This window comes from Myotis myotis, unplaced genomic scaffold, assembly GCF_014108235.1.
Source record: "Myotis myotis isolate mMyoMyo1 unplaced genomic scaffold, mMyoMyo1.p scaffold_m19_p_9, whole genome shotgun sequence".
Taxonomy (NCBI): domain Eukaryota; kingdom Metazoa; phylum Chordata; class Mammalia; order Chiroptera; family Vespertilionidae; genus Myotis; species Myotis myotis.
Window position 1 is genome coordinate 56309517 of NW_023416401.1, and position 18936 is coordinate 56328452.

General features: G+C 53.9%; 1 protein-coding gene across 1 annotated transcript in view; it reads right to left on the reverse strand.

Annotated features, from left to right (window-relative positions):
- The window catches only part of VSTM2L (V-set and transmembrane domain containing 2 like), a 31856-nt gene extending 19572 nt beyond the window's left edge, over positions 1–12284 (reverse strand). The window contains exon 1 of the mRNA XM_036320945.1: positions 11909–12284. Coding sequence (XP_036176838.1) covers positions 11909–12029 — 121 coding nt within the window. The 5' untranslated portion in view covers positions 12030–12284. The remainder of the gene's footprint in view (positions 1–11908) is intronic.
- Positions 12285–18936: the final 6652 nt, after the last annotated feature.

Consider the following 18936-nt stretch of genomic DNA (forward strand, 5'->3'; position numbering starts at 1 on the left):
GGAAAGGCTTGAGGATTAGATGAACTAATACACGTGAAGAGCCTGTTTCAGGATTTGGGACACAGTGGAGCCTCAGGTCAGGTGGCACGACTCCCTGCTGAGATCTAGACACACACACACAGGCACATTCACGCAGGTGGGGCCCCTGCTCAGCCTAATAACCATTAAAATAGCTAACGTTTTTGAGCACCTACCATGCACTAAGTACCTGGTGATGGTGTGTCTCAATTTCCTCATCTGTAAATGGGGATAATAATAGCTACCTCGAAGGGGTGTTGTAAGGATTAAATGTGTTAAGATTTATGAAGTGGACTGCCTGGCACAGAGTGTATGCTATGGGGTTGTTTCCTTATTTAATTAGTTTCAATTGAAGTGAAATACACATAACATAAAAATAACCATTTTAAAATAACAAATCAGTGGCATTTAGTGCATTCAGAGTGTTGTGTAACCACCCCCTCCATCTTGTCCCAAAACATTTCACCACCCCAACCCCCCCCCCCACACCCCCCCACCCCCGTCCCCATTAAGCGGTCACTCCCCAACCCCTGGCAACCACCAGCCTGCCTCCTGTCTCTGTGGAGTTGCCTGTGCTGGATATTTCACATAAATGAAATCATAAAGTCTATGGTCTTTTGGGATTGGCTTTTTTCACTTAGCATAATGTTTTTGAGGTTCATCCACATTGTAGCACATATCGTATTCCATTCCTTTTTATAGAATTGTTTCTTGAACAAAATAAAATCTCTCACTGAATCCCCCCAAAAAACCTAGAAAGTAGCCACTGTCCTCATTCTCCTTACAGATGGGGAAACTGAGACACAGAGAGGGTGGGGACTTGCCAGGGTCCCCTGCCAGGCAGCCCTGACACAGCCAGGAGGGCCGTGCTGGCACCTGGGGCTGGGGGCAGGGTGCCTCCCAAGGCCACGGGAGCATATGGAGGGAGACGGCAGTGGAACTGCAAATCTAGGAAGATTTGAGGAGAGTGAAAATATCCTGGCACTTGCAGGAGTGTGGGAGTTGAGCAGGTTTCCCCCGTGGAATTCCCGCCTCCGCTTCCCACACGCCTGAGCTACAGGGAGGAAAAGGGTTTGGGAGGGAGAGAGGCAAGTGTGGGAATGTGCAGGGATCCGCGGATGGGGGAAGGCACACAGGCATCTCCCCTCATCCTCACCTGCACATCCTGCCGAGTCAGTGGGTGAGCCCATTGCACCGATGGCTAGTGAGGCTCAGAGAGGTTGAGTGGGGCCAGGATTGGAGCCCATGAGCGTCTGACCCCAAAGCCCAGGCATGCACTCGTCCAGGCTGCCTGCCGGAGGCAGAGAGGGGTGACAGAGGAAGAAAAGGGGGATGCAGCAGCCACAGGGATAAGCAGGTGTCCCAGAACAGAGCACCCCCCTCCCCCCCCGCCGATCCACTGAGGAGAAAGGAAAGTGAGAGGTGTGGGGAGGCACCCTGGGTGAAGCCACGGGGGACAGAGCAGAAGGGGAGAGGCAGGGATGAGGGCACCAGAAAGCCAGGTGCAGAGGCCAAGAGGCAGGGAGAACTGAGGCAGATCCCAGGGATGCTCCCGGAATGCACCGGCAGAGAGCAGAGTGCCCATGCTGCCCTTCCCTGCCGAACCTGGCCTGGGTGGAGCCCAGCCCCCCCACTTCCCAGCCCCTCCCCCTCCTGCCCGGGTGTTCTTGGGAAACCTCAAGGTTGCAGCAGTAAATATGTGGGCTCAGGCTGAGCCAGATTTGAACCCCAACTACACTTTCTCATGGTGGGCCAATCTCTGAGCCTTAGTTTCCTCATCTGTAAAATGGGTGCTGTGGGGACTCAACAGGCTCATACATACCTGTGTCTGTCACAACAGCGGGCTCCGTGGGGCATTATCATGGTGGTGATGACCAGGCTGCTATTTATGCTGCCTCTCCCTGGGAAGTCTTTTTCCTGCTTCCCTGTCCCCAAAGCTCCCACCTCCCTTTCCTCATCTAGAAGACTAGCCTGGCCTTTTCAAACGCAAGGACTATTCTATAACTAGTTGAAGGGTTCTGCCCCTCCCCGAGGCCTTTGCACTTACTGTTTCTTCTGCCTGGGAGGGGATTTAACAGCAGCAGCGAAGCAGGGTGGGGCTTGGGCACCCAGCACCTCGCTGGAGTTCAGGGACCGCTCCTGGGTCTCTAGGGGCATAAAGAGACCAGCTGGTGCGTCTCAGAGCCCCTGCTCCCTCGGCCTCCTGTCTGCTGACAGCCAGCCTGCCCTCCCCCTCCCTCGCCTCTGCCTGCCTGGGACCATTAGTGCTGCTTCGTTTTGAGCGCTGTTTCCACTGCCATTCGCTCTGGCCGCCGGCCTCCATTAGAGACCCTTTCTCTGGCCGATGACAGCCAGCAAACAGCTCCCCTGTGAGCTGGCCGTAATTGCTGCCGCCTCTGAGGCTGGAAATAATTTTTTTAAAACCTCACAAAGCAAAACAGACACTCTGCCCCCTGCTCTTGCCTTCCCTGCCCTCAGCGGGGAACCAAGCCTGAGAGTTCTAAGAAAGGGGGGTCAATCAAGACCCCCAACTCCAAGAGACACCCTTAACATGCCAGGCTGGGAGAAAACAAAGTTTGGGCTTTGCCCCCTTGCTCTGAACTAGGTGTGGGGCCCCTGGCCCGCTGCAAATCTCTAGCCCTCAGTTTCCCCTCTGCAAGATGGGTACGTTGATGGACGCCTGGGGTGCCTCAAGGGGTGGTCAGGATGAGGCTCTGACAGGAGGTCATGGGCCTCTCTGAGGAGCTACATGAAGCATGAAGGAGAGAGTTAGAAGGCAGGAGAGGTCGGAAAAGAGGCTGCCAGGGGAGGAAAATGCTCGGGAAATGGCCCTGAGGAGGAAGGAGCTGGGTGTGCTCAAGCCCTAGGCAGAACCCCAGTGTACTTGTACACCCAGGCACGCACGCTACACACCCAGGTTTCCATCATCCCCTGGACACTGCGGCCAGCCCAGCATCCTGAGCCCACAGACTCAGCCCCTCGCTCAGGGAGCAGCTCCTCCTCCGCCAGCCGCTCGGCTCCAGTCCCTTGCCACTCCCCACTTCCCCGGCCACACCCACCCAAACACCAGCCACAGCCTTCCCTCCCCACTGAGGAATCTTCCGAGGCTTCCCCTGCCCTGGAGATCAAGACCAAGCACCGTGGTCTGCTTTGCCAGGTACACACGATTCTCCAAATGAAGCCCTGCCAGACCCAGGCAGTCAGGCCAGGCTCTCAGCCCTGGAGATCCCTGGATACTGGCTGAGAAAGAGACCACCTCCCTCAGGAAGTCTTCCCTGACTGCACCAGGACACAGCAACCACTCTCACTGGAAACCTGCAGAGACCTCCTTAGGGATGACTCACCTTCCCTTGCATTTCCTGGGCTCTCATCTCTGGTTTTCTGTCCTCCATTGTCTCTCCCCAACACCCACCCCCTGAAGACACTCACTCACCAAGGGCTTGCTGGGGAAAGTGAATCAGGTTTCATTCCAGGGGCTGCCCCCCCCCCCCCGTCACGTGAGAGGACTGTGGGGGAGGGGAAGGTTCCAGGTCCACGCCTGGCCCTGCTGCACACTTGCCCTGTGTCTTGGGGCCAGCCCTGGTTCCTCTCTGAGCCTCAGTTTCCCCCTTGGTGAAATGAAGGCTGCTTCTCCTAAGGACCACAGGTGGGCTTTGGCACCTCAACAAACCCTCGGCAAACAATGTGGTATTTTTTTCTGAGGAAAAGATCCAGTTTTCATCAGACTGTCAAGAGGATTGTGTTCTCCAAAATAGTTAGGAACCACTAGTCCACACGGGTTCCAGTGTCCCTTGTAGCTTCATCATTTGGTCATTCATTCTTCTATTCACTTCATTCATTCAACTAACATTTCTTGAGTGCCTTGTCCGTGTGGAAGTCATTATGATATACAGAATATATGTGTGTATAATCCGAGATGTCACCTGAAGAGAGGTGTGTGTGTGCACGTGTGTGTGCGTGCGTGTGTGCGTGTGCGTGTGTGTGTGTGTGTGTGTGTGCAAAGAGGCAGAGAAAGGGAGGACAGAGGTGAGAAGAGGGAGGGAAATGGATACAGCAGACACCGAGAAAGGAACAAAGAAAGATGGAGAGAGACTGAAAGACAAAGATAGAGAGCAAAAGAGGAAGAGAAGAGAGAGAGAGAGAGAGAGAGAGAGAGAGAGAGAGAGAGAGAGAGAGACCCAGATAAAGATAGAGACAAACCATGGGAGAGGAAGATCCAGGGAACGAGGGACAGCAGAGCATTTGCCACAGATGGGCACTGTCAGCCCCCCTAATTGATAGCTCTGAGTGAGGCCCCCTCTCCCAGCTCCAGATGCTCCCAGAGCCTCTATGCTCTGTCCCAAGGGCAACAGCTTGCAGAGGGGCCGGGCAGGGAGGCTGGCATTGAGGCAAAGGCTACTGGGCAGAGGAAACCAGCCTGGCCAGGACGCTACAGGACCACCCAGGGTCCTTCCCACCCAAACACACTCACTCCACACATTCGCTCAGACAGAAACGCCAGCCCCTCCTAGAATACTAGGCAGGTGCACCCAGGGTCACATGCATGCCCCCGGGTCCCACACTCCCCACCCACTGTGCTGGACTTAGATCTAGGAGCCCAGACTCTCGGACCCTTGCTCTTTCAGCCAGGCCCAGGCCTGGATTGTGTTGGATTGTGAACTCTGAGAGGACCCCATGAGGCCAGAGCGCGCTCCGGAACAAAGCACTTGTCCGCACACCCACCTGCTTGGCAGCCAGGAGCGGACAGATGAGCGGCCGGCCGAGAGCTCCAGTTCTGCAGTCCCACAAGCTGGGCTCAAGCCTGGCTTTGCCATTCAACATCTGTGTGCCCTCAGGCAAGTGGCATCACCCCCGGAAGCCTCAGTGCCCTCCTCTGTAGAATGGGAGTGCCCTCCTCCTAGGGCCGATGGGGGTTACATGAGAGGGGGTGGGGAAGGGGTAGGCACAGGACATGCTGGATGAGCGCTGGCTGGTACTTCAGTTTACAGACCCCGGAGGGCCACTGAGAGCTGAGCACCAAGTGCTGGATGGAATTCCGCCACCGGTCCCATCCTCACCTGCTGATTGGAGGACAAAGGATGGGGCTTGGAAGAATTCTAGGTACTCTGAGCTTGGGCGAACTCAGCATGGTTCAGGTGGGGAAACTGAGGCCCAATGGAGGGGCAAGGACCTGCCAGCCACCCAGAAGGTGGAGCAGGGGAGGGTTGATAAAAACCCAGGGCCCATTCCCCTGCCTCAACTCTAGCACTTCACCTCGGAGCTGAAGTGACGTCACAAAGCAGTCACTGCGCCCACACCTGAAGACAGGGGACAGCAAGGGCCCCACCCCTGCCACCTCCCTGTGTGAGGCCAGGCATCCTCCGCCACGTGGGCCTTCTCCCAGCACCATCACTGAATTGCTGTGTGGCAGACAGAGCTCTATTAAGCTCTCACTGTGTTCCGGCTTCTGCCCACTTCACCAGTTTTGGCTCCTTTGGGAAATAAAGCAGGAATCCCCTCTGTAACATCTCCAACTAATAACTACTGGTGGGGTCCAGCATGCATGCGCTCTGTGATGAGCCGTTCACTACTGAATACCCTCACTGCCCGGGGGCAAGTGCCCTTCTCCAGGTTGAGCTTCATCTCTGCTACTTAGCACAATTTATGCATATATTTTTATAGGTTTAGTTGAGCAAGAAACATATCTGTCTTCTTCACTGATATGTCTCCAGTGGCTTACCGAGCCTGGTACATAGCAGGCGCTCAGTCAATATGAATGAATGAATGATTAAACTTCCAATTCATGGCAGCAGCACCTGGTCGACCAGTGGTTCCCAGTATGAGAAGTAGGGAGCATGAGGTGGGAGGGGTGGCCTGAGGGCCAGCACATCCCCAGTCCTGTCATTCCCACACATGACGTGCCTGTGTACCACCCCTTATGACCTTAATGTTTTCCTATAAACTAACCCACTATTTTTTAATATCCCCGTTACTGCCATTCTAAGCAATCATATCCGTGAAATCACAGCTTTGATGTGCTGGTTATATTTTTCTAATCTACATTAAAATAGATGCATAACTATTACAACAGAAGAGGTGTGTCTGGATTCTGCCTAAAATCATCTCTCCGGTAGGACCCAGTCTCACCGAAGGTCCCTGGGGGACTTGAAGAAGGGTTCACAGAGAGGTGGATTTCTTCCCCTAGTGAGACCGCCACCCTTTTGCTGATGAGAGAGTCTCATCAGGGTCTGGGAGCGGAGGACACACCCTGAAACCCCATTTCCCGCCAGGCTGTAGCATCTCATGCACTCCATGGGGCAGGGCCTGGGTCTGCCAATCGCAAGGTGAAACCAGCCTTACCCACCCCAGGATGTCCTTGCCATAGGCAGTAGGATGAGGAAGGATTCCAATCTTGTGATTCTTCTACGAAAAAACCTGGATTCCTTATGAAATTAAAATTACGTGTATTAACTTGGAATGAGCAAAAGTTTAGGAATTCTGACCTCAGACCTCTGCCTTGTGCTTCTTGCCATCTGTTCACTCCCTGCCACCTCCCTGGGCTGGGCATTGTAGTGGGTGCCAGGACACGAGGGACTCTTGACCTGTCTCTGCCCTGGAGCCCCCAGTCATTACAATGCAGAGGCAGGAGGGTCAGAGGGCCCAGATTCTGGCCCAGATTCTGGAATTCCCTTTGAGGCTCACCCTTGCCATAATCTCATCAATAACTGCTTTGGTCCCTAAAGTTCAAAGTCATGGCCAAGCACCTGGAGGTGGGCTTGCTTCATGCCACCACCTTGCCCCTCTTTCCAAAACCCACCCTCATGTGGGCATTTACGTCACTGTCACATCTCCTACCCCCTACCCCCCATTTGATTTTCTCAGCCTCCAGGGCAGCTATAAGGTCACTGAGGCAGGGTTTGGGTCTAGGTTTGCCGCTGCTGCTCCCCTCCCACACCCAGTGCAGAACGTGGTCACCACGGTCCCTGGTCCTGCCACCTCTCCCTCCTTCTCTCTGGGGGCCTCAACAGCACTGTGAGCACGTACTCTGGAGCCACATTCCTGGGTTCAGATCCAGGCTCCTACACTTGCTACGTGCATGGCCCTGAGCAAGCCTTCCAACCTCCCTTCCAGGGAAAGCCCCCCCCCCCCCTTAGGTTTCTTCTGAGGATCAAATGAGATGAGGCTATTTAAGGCCCTCCCATGACACTCAAACATCTGCTTCCATGTATTTCTCTCCCTATTTGTACAGACTTGGATAAGGTGATTCCAAAAGTCAAATACCGCCCAGGAAATTTCGGGGAAATGCTCTCTTGCCCATGGCCTCGGTCTTCCCCTCTGTGAAAGGGGTTGAGGAAGATGGTTCAAGGGGCCTTGCTGACTAGGTCTGAGCCTTGGTGATTCATTCCAAGTGCTCAATCTCCTGCCCTGGCAGCTGGTGGGTTGGAAGGGATCACTCTCAACCCTGACCTTGTCCCTTTGTGGGAGATTTCCCCAACACCCCTACTGTCACCATGGTGATGAGCTGAATTCCCCATCCTGCTGGCCGCCCGCAGTTCCCCTTGCTTGGGGAAAGGCCGCAGGAGCCGCTGATAGGCAAGGTGTCAAAGCCAATCGGTGTGAAGGACTTGGGGAAAACCGTTTGTGAGGGCCAATTCCCCACAGGACGCCAGGAAACCCTCAGCCCAAGGCAGAGTGTTTACAGGTGTAATTGATAGAATAATCACTAACACCCAAGACAACGGCGGACACATTTTTAACATCATAACCTTCGGAAGACAGTATTCAATTTTCTCCATCTCCCAGCCACCAAACTAGCCAGCTTATTGACGGCGAGATACCAACAGTTCTCGAGGAACACGAGAAAGCCAGTCATTTTTCAGTACATAGGCTGTTTGCCAAATGGCCCAGTGGCTTTCACCCCTCCCCCAGCGCCCCACTACTCCCTCCTGGCAACAGAGAGAACCTCAGGACAGTGAATCACTCAATGGACAAAGTGCCCGGCCAAGTCAGGATCTTTGTCTGCATTGGGGTGCATTAATAATTGAAGGTGCTGGCCTAGGTGTGTGTGTGTGTGTGTGTGTGTGTGTGTGTGTGTGTGTGGCAGGGCGGGGTGGAAGGATGGATGTTTGTTGCAGTATAAGGCTCCCTAGGGCTCCTCTCAGGGTCCACATACCTACTCCAGCCTGGACCTCTCCCTCTCTTGCAAAACCAGACCAAACCAGCAGCTCCTGGCACTGGGCAATTTCCTGCCCCTATGTGTGAATACTTAAGGCAATGGCTCCCAAACTCCAGGCTGCAGGAGAATCATCTGGGAAGTTTATTAAAATGCAGGTTCCAGGGTTCCATAAATGATCATTTTGGCCAATGGGTCTGGGGAAACCCTGGATCTGCATTTAATAAACTCTCTTTATTCCAAGGCAGGGGGTTTGCAAAGATCCTCACAAAGACCCCCTCTGGGCCTCTCCCTTGGGCTAGTTCTGGAAGGTTACTGGAGGAGTCCAGCCCAGCTGACTTTGTCTAACTTGCCCGTAGCCTCAGCAAGATCCTGACATCTTTCTGAGCAGCTGGTTCCTCTGGGTGGAGCCCACTGCCTTACGAGTCCTCTAGGGAGCTGGAAGCGGGTGTGCTTGGTAGGAACTGTGCAGGGGAACAAGTCTTGTCACATGACCTGCCAAGCCCACCTCAAGGCTGTCCTGAAGCAGGCAGGCCCAGACCTGCCAGGCACACCTTTATTCTAGGCGCAGCCCTCCAGCTCTCGGTACAGACTCAGCGACCTTGGGCAAGTCATTGGTCCTCTCTGAACCTCAAGATCCTCTTATGCCCAGCACCAGCCTTCCGTGAATAATGTCAGCATCAGTGAGTTAACACTGGCAGGATGTGGCAGCACCTAGCATACAGTAGGTGTTTCATAAATGTTAGTTCCCTTTCCTCCCACCCCTACTGTGCTCATGGCAGTGATCTAACCCTCTTTGATAAGGAAAACTCAAGATAGCTGCTATTTACTGAGCAGACACTGACGGTACCACCCCAGCCTCCAAAGTCCCGATGCCTCCCTAAAAGGCAAAACCATTCATTCCCCAATTCATTCTTCATGCCTTTAGAAAGCTCTCTGTGAAGTGGGCTGAAGGGAGGTAACAAGGAGATGGGAAGCGAGACAGATGTCCTTGAGGACCCATCTGACCACAGGCGCTCCCTGTGACAAGCCCTTGGTCGGGCAGGCAGAAGGCGTTAGCTGGGCTGCCGGGCTCGGCTCAGATTGAGCTGGAGAGGTAAGCAGCCAGCAAGCAGTCAGAGTCAGTGGACCCCTCCCCAGGAGCCCCTGCTTGCAGCCTCCGCCCCCACACCAGACATGGAGACACCTTCCTAACCCCGCCGCATTTCCTGAATCAGCTCAGGACATGCGGAGCCCAGGAATAATGAAACGATCAGGCTCCAATCTGCTAAACAGCAATTTCTGGGCTTTTTCAGCACACACAGCTTTTATCAAATTGGTATTCTCCTCCTGAACACAAATGGCTTATTAGACATGACCCACTTATTCACCGCGTCTCACTATCATTAATAACAGTTTCTTTTTGTGATTAAGTGAGTGGCTCCAAACCCTTCCTATGGTGGCGGGCGCCTGGCCACGAAGAGGGGCAGCTGTGTGGGCTCCTTGGCAGCCACTACTTGGTGACTTCGAACCTTGCGATGCTGGGGAAAGGCAGTCTGGCCCCCGCAGAGTTGCCTGGCCTCCTCGTTTCTTGAGGGACAAAAGGAGCCCCGAAGGGGTGACTCACTTGCCCAGAGCCACATCGGCAGTGGGTGAGAAAAGTCCGCTTCCATCTAGCCCCTCCAGCCCCCCTCCTCTGGGCCACGCAGCTGACCTTTCCAGGGTTCAGAGGGACATTACAGCTGGTGGACAGAGCTGTGCCCCTAAGCACACCTGGCACCAGTGGAAAGTGCCACACAAAGGACAAATCCTGCTTCCCTACAGAGGACCGCCTCCTGAACTCAGGAGTGAGAGTGGCACCCAGATCCTTGGGGTCTGGTGCTCCAGGGACAGGTGACCATCACCCTCAGAGCCCCAGTCCTCAGATCTCTCGGGACTGCAAACTCAGGAAAGCCCTTCCTTGGAAAACCCTCCCAGAGGAAGTTTCAACCTTGCCAAGGAAATGAGCGGAGGAAGGAGGGGAGCGGAAGGAGGAATTCCCAGGTTCCCTTGAATGGGAGGGAATCTGACAGGGAGATGGATGTCCTGGAAAAAGCGCTGTCTTTTCCGGCAGACCCTGAGGCCAGTCCCAGCTCAGCCACTCATTCACTGTGTGACCTTGGGCAAGTCCCGTCTCCTCTCTGAGCCTTGGCTTCTCCATCTGTAATTGAGGATTAGAATAACCATTCTCCTATTTACCACTGCTCCAAACAGATCAGTAGAAATTAGATGAGGGATGTGAAGGGTGCACAAACGACACACACAGCAGTCACTGTCAAACGTGCTAAGGCAGAGAGGGTGCAGGGAGTCAGAGCTGTCAAAAAGAGAGACCCCAAGAAGAGCTTGGGAAGCCCCACACCCTCTGGAGAATCCCACTTATCCGTCACACCCCAGTCCAGCCAAAGCGTCTCTCATCATCTACCCCCACCCCCACGCCCCCACCCGTCCCAGAGCTTACTCTTTCCCATAAGAATAAATCACCCAGTTCGCTGCCTTTTGTGCAAACCTCCCCCCAGCCCTGGGCATACAGTGCCCAGCACTGGTGCTGCAGCTTCCCCCGCCAGATTGGGGGCCTCTGCAGGGAAGGAGTGGATGGAGGAAGGGTCTCCATTTTACCTGCGCCCTGGTCTCTCCCCCCACCCCATACAACAGCCTGGCTCACAGCGGACAGGGGCCCCCACAGCTGCCGTCTTAGATGATCTAACTCTGCTGCCAACTTGGATTCCTCTGGGGCGAGATGAGCTCTGGCACTTAGGCAACTAGTGCTGGGAATGCTTGCTCCCCAGCTCCCACGGCTGGAGTTGAGATTTCCCACATTTCAGTCCTCGGAAGCAGAGGATAATGGTGAGTCGTGGTACCCTATAGAGGGATGGCAGGGGAACATCTGGTATCCTTTTCCCTCTTCTATGCCTTTGGCTGGAAGCAACGATCCCAACTATTCCAGTGTCTTTGAGGGGCTCCCACCAAGCCTCCGTCCCTGGGATGCACCCACCCCACAGGGGCAGATGCAGCCCAGGCTCCCAGTGCTCTGGAGGCAGAGTCTCACCCTCCCCACATTTCCCAAGGCATAAGGGACCAGTGCAGAGAGGGAGGGGACAAGGGCAGCTGTGGGGTTAAACCCACAAAGGGGAAAGGCAGATGGGCAGGGAGAGGTGGGTGAGCAAAGTGTGTTCACAAGTGTGTATGTGTATTTGCCAGTATGTCTGCGGGCGGGCAGGCAAGAGTTGTGCAGAGTGTGTGAGCCCGAATGCCAGCTGGCAGGGTGTGAGCCCAGCAGCACAGTGTCTGATGGGTGTGTGTGTGGTGGGCATAAGTGTGAGTGCTTATGAGTGAGGAGGGGAACTGAGAAGGTGTGTGGAGATGTGTGAGGGTAGGTGTTGTGAGTGTGAGAAAGCAGTGAGTATGGCTGTTAGCTTGCCCGTGGCTGTGAATCGTGGAGATCGTGGAGGTGTGTGTATCAGCGAGAGTGGGTGTGTGTGGCGGGGGGGAGGGGGGGGGGCGGGAGGAAGGGGCTCTCCGAAAGAGCCGGATCCCGGGTGCGCACGGGGTGGCCAGAGTGCGGGGTGGGGGGGAGGAGGGCAGGTCCGTGGACCCGGCAGAGGGCGCCTCGGGACTCCCGCCACGGGGAGTGCGGGTTCGAGCCTGGGGAGCGCCAAGTTGGAGCGCGCAGCCAGGGTGGGGTTTGGTGGGGGAAGTCCGCGGGGGCGGCGACGAACTCACCGTGGCCGGAGACGTGGTTGTCCCAGGGCGCGTGGCCGGCGGGCCGCGTGGCGCCGCCGAGTTGCAGGAAAAGTGCCAGGTAGTGGAGGGCGCCCAGCGCCACCGCGAGCGGGGCTCCCATGGTGCGCGCTCGGGCCAGGGGCGCCGCCGCCTCACATCGGGGCTCAGGAGACCGCAGACCCTGCGCCCGCCGTCCCCTGCCGGATGCGGCCTGGCTGCCCGGCTGCAACCTCTGCCTCTTGCCCGATGAACCCGGCCCGACCCGGCTCCAGCCCTCGCCGGGCTCCGGCCCAGCCCCAGCTGCTGGTAGCGAGCGCACGCCCAACCGGCCGCCTCCGACTGCGGGACTCTTCCCTTCCGCGGAAGGCCACTGTGCGCGGCTTGCCGCCGCACCCCCTCCTTCCCACTCCTCCCGCCCGCCCCGAGGAGGCGGTGGCGGAGGGATCTGCCGCTTGATTTATCATCAAAGTTTTGCCCAGGCTGGAATTTTTAAAGCGGTACCCTCAACTTCCCCGCCCGAGAGCACAGGTAGGGGGCGGGATGGGGTGGAGGAAGCCACCCCAGAAACCCGGTTCCCTCAAAACATAAAACCACTGGCTTCAGAAGCAGAAATACTAGCCAGCGGGATAAGAAAGGAATCCAATCCACCTGCCGCCAGACCCAGCGCGCAGAGAGGGACTCCTCAACTTTGCTAGCAGAAAGGTGCCGGGTCAGGGGGGCAGGTCGGGGTGGAGGTGACAGTGAGGAGGGTAGAAATCAGGGCTAGAGCCCAAGGGACCTGGTTATAGTCCTGCCGCAGCCTTTGGAATCCTGTGTGATCATGTCCGGGTGTCCAACCCTGTCTGAATCTCTTGGTCTTCATCTGAGACATGGAAATAATAGCTACCTCCAGAGGTCGTGGTGAGGATTTACGAAAACGTGTGTCTAAAGCACTTAGCATAACGCCACCGTCATGGTAGGAGCTCAAGAGTTATTATTGTTGTTGTTCCCCTCCCTGGGACTCAGTTTTCGTGTCTGTATAATGGGAGTGAGGTGGGCTAGCTGCTGGGGCTCCTTCTAACGGAGTTGCTGGACTCAGTGCAGTGGACTGGATCACTCCCTTCTGGACTCTGGGGCTCCCTTCCTAGCACGACCGGCCTAATGGAATATTAGGGCGGGGGGAGGGGATAGCTAGCGAAGCCACGCTCATTCACAAGAGCAGGAATCCAACTAGATCCTCTGATCCCTTCCCTGACGGGTTTACTGGGGCTGTTGGGAGAGACTTTCAGTACAGACACAAGGGTGGACTTATGGCCCCATCTAAACGATGAGGAAGCACATTAAATTAGAGAAGTGTCTCCTCCGAGGTCCCACGGTGAGTCTGGGGCGAGGTCGCTGACGCCCAGGTAGGTCCCTCCTTCTCTCATCCTTTGTCCTTTTCCAGGCGGCTCTGCTGAGGTTTCAGCACCACGGAGAGGACAGCGCCCCCGGCAACCAGCCTCTTTAGGCCTCACGGACTGTACTGCGCCTCGGCCCGCTCTTAGACGCGAGAATTCAGCACCGTGGACAGAGCTAGCGATTTCCCCACCAGCCCTCGCGGAGTTCAGCACCGCAGATGGCCCCGCTCTCCCTTCCAGATCACAGGAGTATCCTGTGGATAGATAGCATTGTGGACAGCGCCCCAAGTTTGAGAATGGGGTTAGAGCCCTAGGGACAGCCCCCCCCCCACCGCTCTGTCTTTACTCTGTCCTCTCACTCTCCCTTCTAATATTAGGGCGGGCAGCACGCCACATGGGGCCTGTGGCCGCCAGCAAAGATCCAGTTCATTCAAAACTAGCCATCCTCCTGAAGTGTCGTGCACTTCCAAGTAATGTTTCAACACAACTGACAGCCCCCACAGGACCAGCGGCGCAGCGCTGTTTCAGCACCATAGACAGATCCTGGCCCCTTTTAACCAGCTTCTGGGGCCTGCATTCACCACAGGAAATGGCCGGTTTTGTTGCTGTTGTTGTTTGTTTTTCCGAATTGATTTACTAATCGCTTCCTTCCCACACAGAAGTGTCATGGATTCTACAAAAGCGTGTTTTCATTCATTAATTCATCTGAGCCCCGCTCCCAATGCAAAGGACTCCATCGCCCCCATTATAAAGATGAAGAAACTAAGAATCTTGAAGATCACGTAGCAGTGCCGAGTCTGAAACCTAGGACTCTTTTAATTCCAGCCTGAGATCTTTCCAGAAAAAAGTGGTGGCAAAACTGGCGCTCAAATTCAGGGCTTTCTTCTCACAAACCACAGATTGGGGGTGAGGGGTGTTATCAAGAAAGAAGACAGGGAGAGAGAGGAGATTAGAAGAGAGCAGAGAAAACAAGTGATTGCCTGGGGGCTGCAGAGGAAGGAGGCCGGGGAACACTGCTGCTCTGCCAGTAACCCCCCAGCTGACCTTCAGGAGTCCTTTCTCCTCACAGTCTGGGACAGGGCTAAACCCAGTAACCTCTAAGATTCCTTCAAGGACAGACCTCCAGGGATTTTATGACTTTGAAAAGGCTCATGCTGTAATGGCTTGGCTCAAAACCCTCCAATGGCCTTGTTTATTTGAGAAATCCTGACTTCTTTAGTTTGCATTCAAGGTTCCAGCCTCACCTCCTGAATATACCTTCTGCTCCAGGCACAATTCCATCCATGTTCCCTCCGTGAACATGCCCTAACTTCAGCATGTCCTTACCCTTCCCGGTACTTCCCCTCTGCTTGCATGCATGCTTTCTCTCCTATCTAGCTGAGTCCCCATTGGCCACGGTCCAGCCTGAGTCTTTCACAGAAAGTAATGCCTGCTGCCTTCTCCTAGTCCCCAGGCCTCTATTGGTCCATCGCTGTCTACCCAGCACTATGCTAAGAACTTTATCTCACTTATACTTCAGAACAACCAGGTCATATAGAGTAGAATAGTGTGATTATAAGTGTGGACTCTAGTTTTAAATCCTGCCACTTGCTAGCTATGTGACCTTAAACAAGTTACTTCGCCTTTCTGTGCCTGAGCTTGTCATCTGTAAAACTGAGATAATAATGCCTCTGTCGCATGATTATTATGAAGATTAAAATGACTTGCTACATGGAAAGGTCTTAGAACAGCCTGACACATAGCAAATACATGATACATGTTGGCTATTATTATTAATAGGTAAGGAAACATGCTCAGAGAGGTTAAGAATCTTATCCAATGTCACAAAGCAAGACAGTTGTAGAGGCATAATATGTTTGACTGCAGGGCACATGCTCTTAGGCATAATACCTAAGCACATCTAGTTCAATGTACCCCTTTGAAGCGTAGGAAATTAAGACCCAGAGAGGATGAGTGAATTCCTCAGAGTTACGCAGCCAACCATGACAAAACTAGATCCAAGTCCTCTGCCTCCCAGTTCACGGCTCCCCCGCTATACCATTCTGTCCCATATGCATTTCCTATGCAATTTCCTACATTGCTCTTTACAGTTTGTAAAGCACATTCACATCCATGATCCAGCGCAGGTTGCACAATGAGGTGGGGCAGAAGCTGGATGTGACAGGATGAGTCCTCGGCCCATATTCCTCCCCTGTGTCATCCTGTCTCTTTTCTGCTTCACTGATCCAAGTGCCAACTGCAGGCACTGTGGAAGCTGGGAGCCTAGTGGAGGCTGGTGGTAAACACAGGCTATCCTGGAAAATGGTCTCTGGGAATTCACCAGGGTGGGTGACTCTTGTCACTCATTTCACTCGGGGAACGCTCCAGGAGGTAGTAAGCTTCCCGTCCCTGGCGGCAATTAAACAAGCATCCAGTGGTCTCGTGGATACCAGGAGGCAAATATCACTGCTATTTCCATTACCCAAATGAAGCTCAGAAGGCGAACATCATGTCAAGCATTTCTGTCAGGAAAGATGATCTTTTTAAAGTGCCCCCCCCCCCCCAAGCAGGGGATCTCACACTGTCCCCTCCTCTGACCCAAGCTCCCTGGAGAGTCCACACCCTCCCCTGACTCAGGGAGGCCACCCTCCCTTCCCTCCTTGAGAGGTGTCACTTGAGCGCCACGGCTCTGTCAGTGGTAACAGCCGTAAGATTTGTCCTTTTAATCCAGAATCAATAGCAAATTTCATTTAAAAATAAATTAAACCAGGCATTGGAAATCATTCACCGTGTGGGCCAGCACCCTATATAGTGCCGTCTAAATGGCTTCCTTTTGCTCATCTATCAATGCCAAGATGGGGGAAATACCTAAGCTGCCTGATTCATGGAGAAACTACTTAAATGTATCAGCCCCTAACAATGAGCAATGTGAGCCCAGAGTTGCACCTTTTAACACACCAATAACATGTGGAGCACGGCTTCATAGGAGCTTATCAGAGACCCCTCGGTCACTGGCTTCGAGGGAACCCATTTATAAGGGGGAACAATGGCTTCAGTATGTAGCTGCCTAATTTCCAGAATGTATTACTGAGCTCAGAGGAGCAATGGAATCCTATTAAACTCTTATCTGCCATGGGAGGACTGAAACCAGCAGGGGAAGCCAGACTTGGTATAGACCTGCCCGGAAAACACCAGAGCTGACCCTGGGAGGTGGGGGAACAAGCCCAGAGGGGGCAGGCAGGCGGGGCCCAGATGTGTGAAAATATGTGCATTAATAGAGCTCCAGTTTCCAGCGATTACGTTTACATCAGTGAATAAAACTTGGCAATAAAACATCGGAGTGCGTCTCAGACAGCATTTCCTTTTACAGCCTGGTGTATTTCACTCATTATAACAGGAGGCAAGGAGCTTGAGGTGTCCCCATTTCTCCCCCTTTAATTAAATTTCCTAAATTACTGCCCAAGATTTGGATAAAGGGAGAGACTTACGGCTCTGCTAATCGCCATCTCAGTTCCCGCCCCAGCACTGTGGTGGCCCTGACTGTACCAGTTCCGATATTATTAAAGTGAAATATTGTGGGCATTGCCTGCCGGGGCTCTGGTTTGTAAAAGGAGATGCAACCTCAGGAGAAAAATTGGCTCAGGTTCAGGAAGGAGGCTTGGGTTCTAGGGCTGGGTTGCCGTCACCTCGCCGTGTGACCTAGTTCGATGCACCCTCTTTGCAGCTTAGGAAATTAAGACCCGGAGAGGACGAGTGAGTTCTCTGAGCCACACAGGCTTCCCTGTTTCCCCAAATATCCATCTGAGGCTGTTGGCATTGATTTGGGGCTGGGGCAGCCCTTGAATGCACATGGAAGTGACTAGGGGAGCGTTGAAAAGTATTAATGCTCAGGCCACACCCCAGAAATTCTGACACAGTCTGTGTGGCTGAGGCCTAGGCTTTTAAAAATGTCCCCAGGTGATCCCAGTGCACAGCTGGGATTGAACACCACTAGTCTAGGCTCAGAATTCTGAGATGTTAGTGGACTTTAGAAGCTCTAGGAGGCCAGTGGTGCCTGCAGAGGCCAGGCCCCACCCTGGGTTATCTTTCAGCCTGGCTGGGGGAGATATCTGGGAATCTGCCAGCCCTGCATGTACCCACAGTACCCAGGTGCACCTCACGTAGGCATCCACGATGGGCCACAGTGCGGACTCCAACAGGGGGCGAGGACAGGGGCTCCTCCTCTTGGGTTCCTGGAATTGGGCCAGCCAGGGTCTTAATGAGAGACCTCCCTCCCCCCCACCCTCAGGAATCTCAGGAAACCGAGGGCAGCTCAGGAATCCAACCTGTGACCTCCCACCGGGTTTGGGACACTCCTTTCCTCTCATAACTGGTTTCTTTATCCACATCCCCCCCACAAGCTGGGCAGGAGCCCTGAGAGGCCTCTTCAGTCAGGCCCTGTCCCCGTCATATGAGCCTCCAGGTTCTGGCCCTTTCGCCCATGTGGCCCCGCTTCACGCAGACCCAGGTCCTCCATCTGCGTGGATTCTGAGCCTTCATCTGCCCTCTGCCTCCTCAGAACTCATGGGCCAATGAGGAAGCCTCTGTCCAGGCTGAGGGCTGTGCCTGGGCCAGAGGCCAGAGGCCAGGGGGAGGGGGAGGTCATTTCAGTCTGGCCCCTGCCCCTGCCCCTGCCCCTGTCAGACTTCACAGCCCCATAAAGACCCCTGGGTCACTCTGAGGTTTTTTTTCTGGGTTCTAGCCTGGGTGTGTCACACAGAGTGAAGATTTTGTTTAAAACCTAGAATTTAAAATATCTGTTTTTTATTTAACAGAGAAGGATCATCACCACTGCCCCTGTTGTGTAGATAGAGAAGCTGAGGCCCAGAGAGGGGTGATGACAAGCCTAGGATCTCACAGGGAGGAGATGGCCGAGTCAGGCTCAGGACCAGGTCTCCCAACCCCGCGTGAGGTCTTCACGCCTCACTGTCTGGGGAGGGCACACAGGACCCATTGTCCCCTCTGCCGTCCAGCAGCTCTTTCAGAGACACCCCAATTCTGTGGCCTCTCAAAGGGAGCACCTCTCCAAGGTCCAAAGAATCCCTCTAGGTCTTAAACTCTCAGATTTGAACCTGAGCCCATAAACTGTGTTCTACCAAGCCCAGTGATGTGTTCATATGGCATGTATCTGTGTTGTCCCAGCAAGGAGCCTAATGATAATTCCCATCAAAGGCAATTAATTGCATCGGAGAGACGGGGTTCCTACGGCCCTTCACCCTGCAGACCGGGTGCTTATTAAACACGACGGGACAGCATGGTCTCTGCCAATTGCAAGGCTCTGCCTGTGAGAGTGTTTCTAAAACCCTGAAAGGACTTTGATGGCGTGGTTAATGCCAGTCTAAATATTCTACGACTGTGAGTAATTAGCTAGACCGGCGCTGTCCAATAGAAATCAAATGCAAGCCGATGTGTAATTTTAAATTTTCTTTTTCAAGAAAAAGCAACAAGTGAAATTAATTTATTAAGGTATTTCATGTAACCCGATCTACCAAGCACATTGTCATTTCAACGCATAGTCAATATAAAACATTATTCATGAGATACTTTACATTCCTTTATGTGCCAGGTTGTCAGAATCCTTTGTGTATTCCACACTGGTGGCACATCTCAATTCAGACTGGGCACATTTCCAGT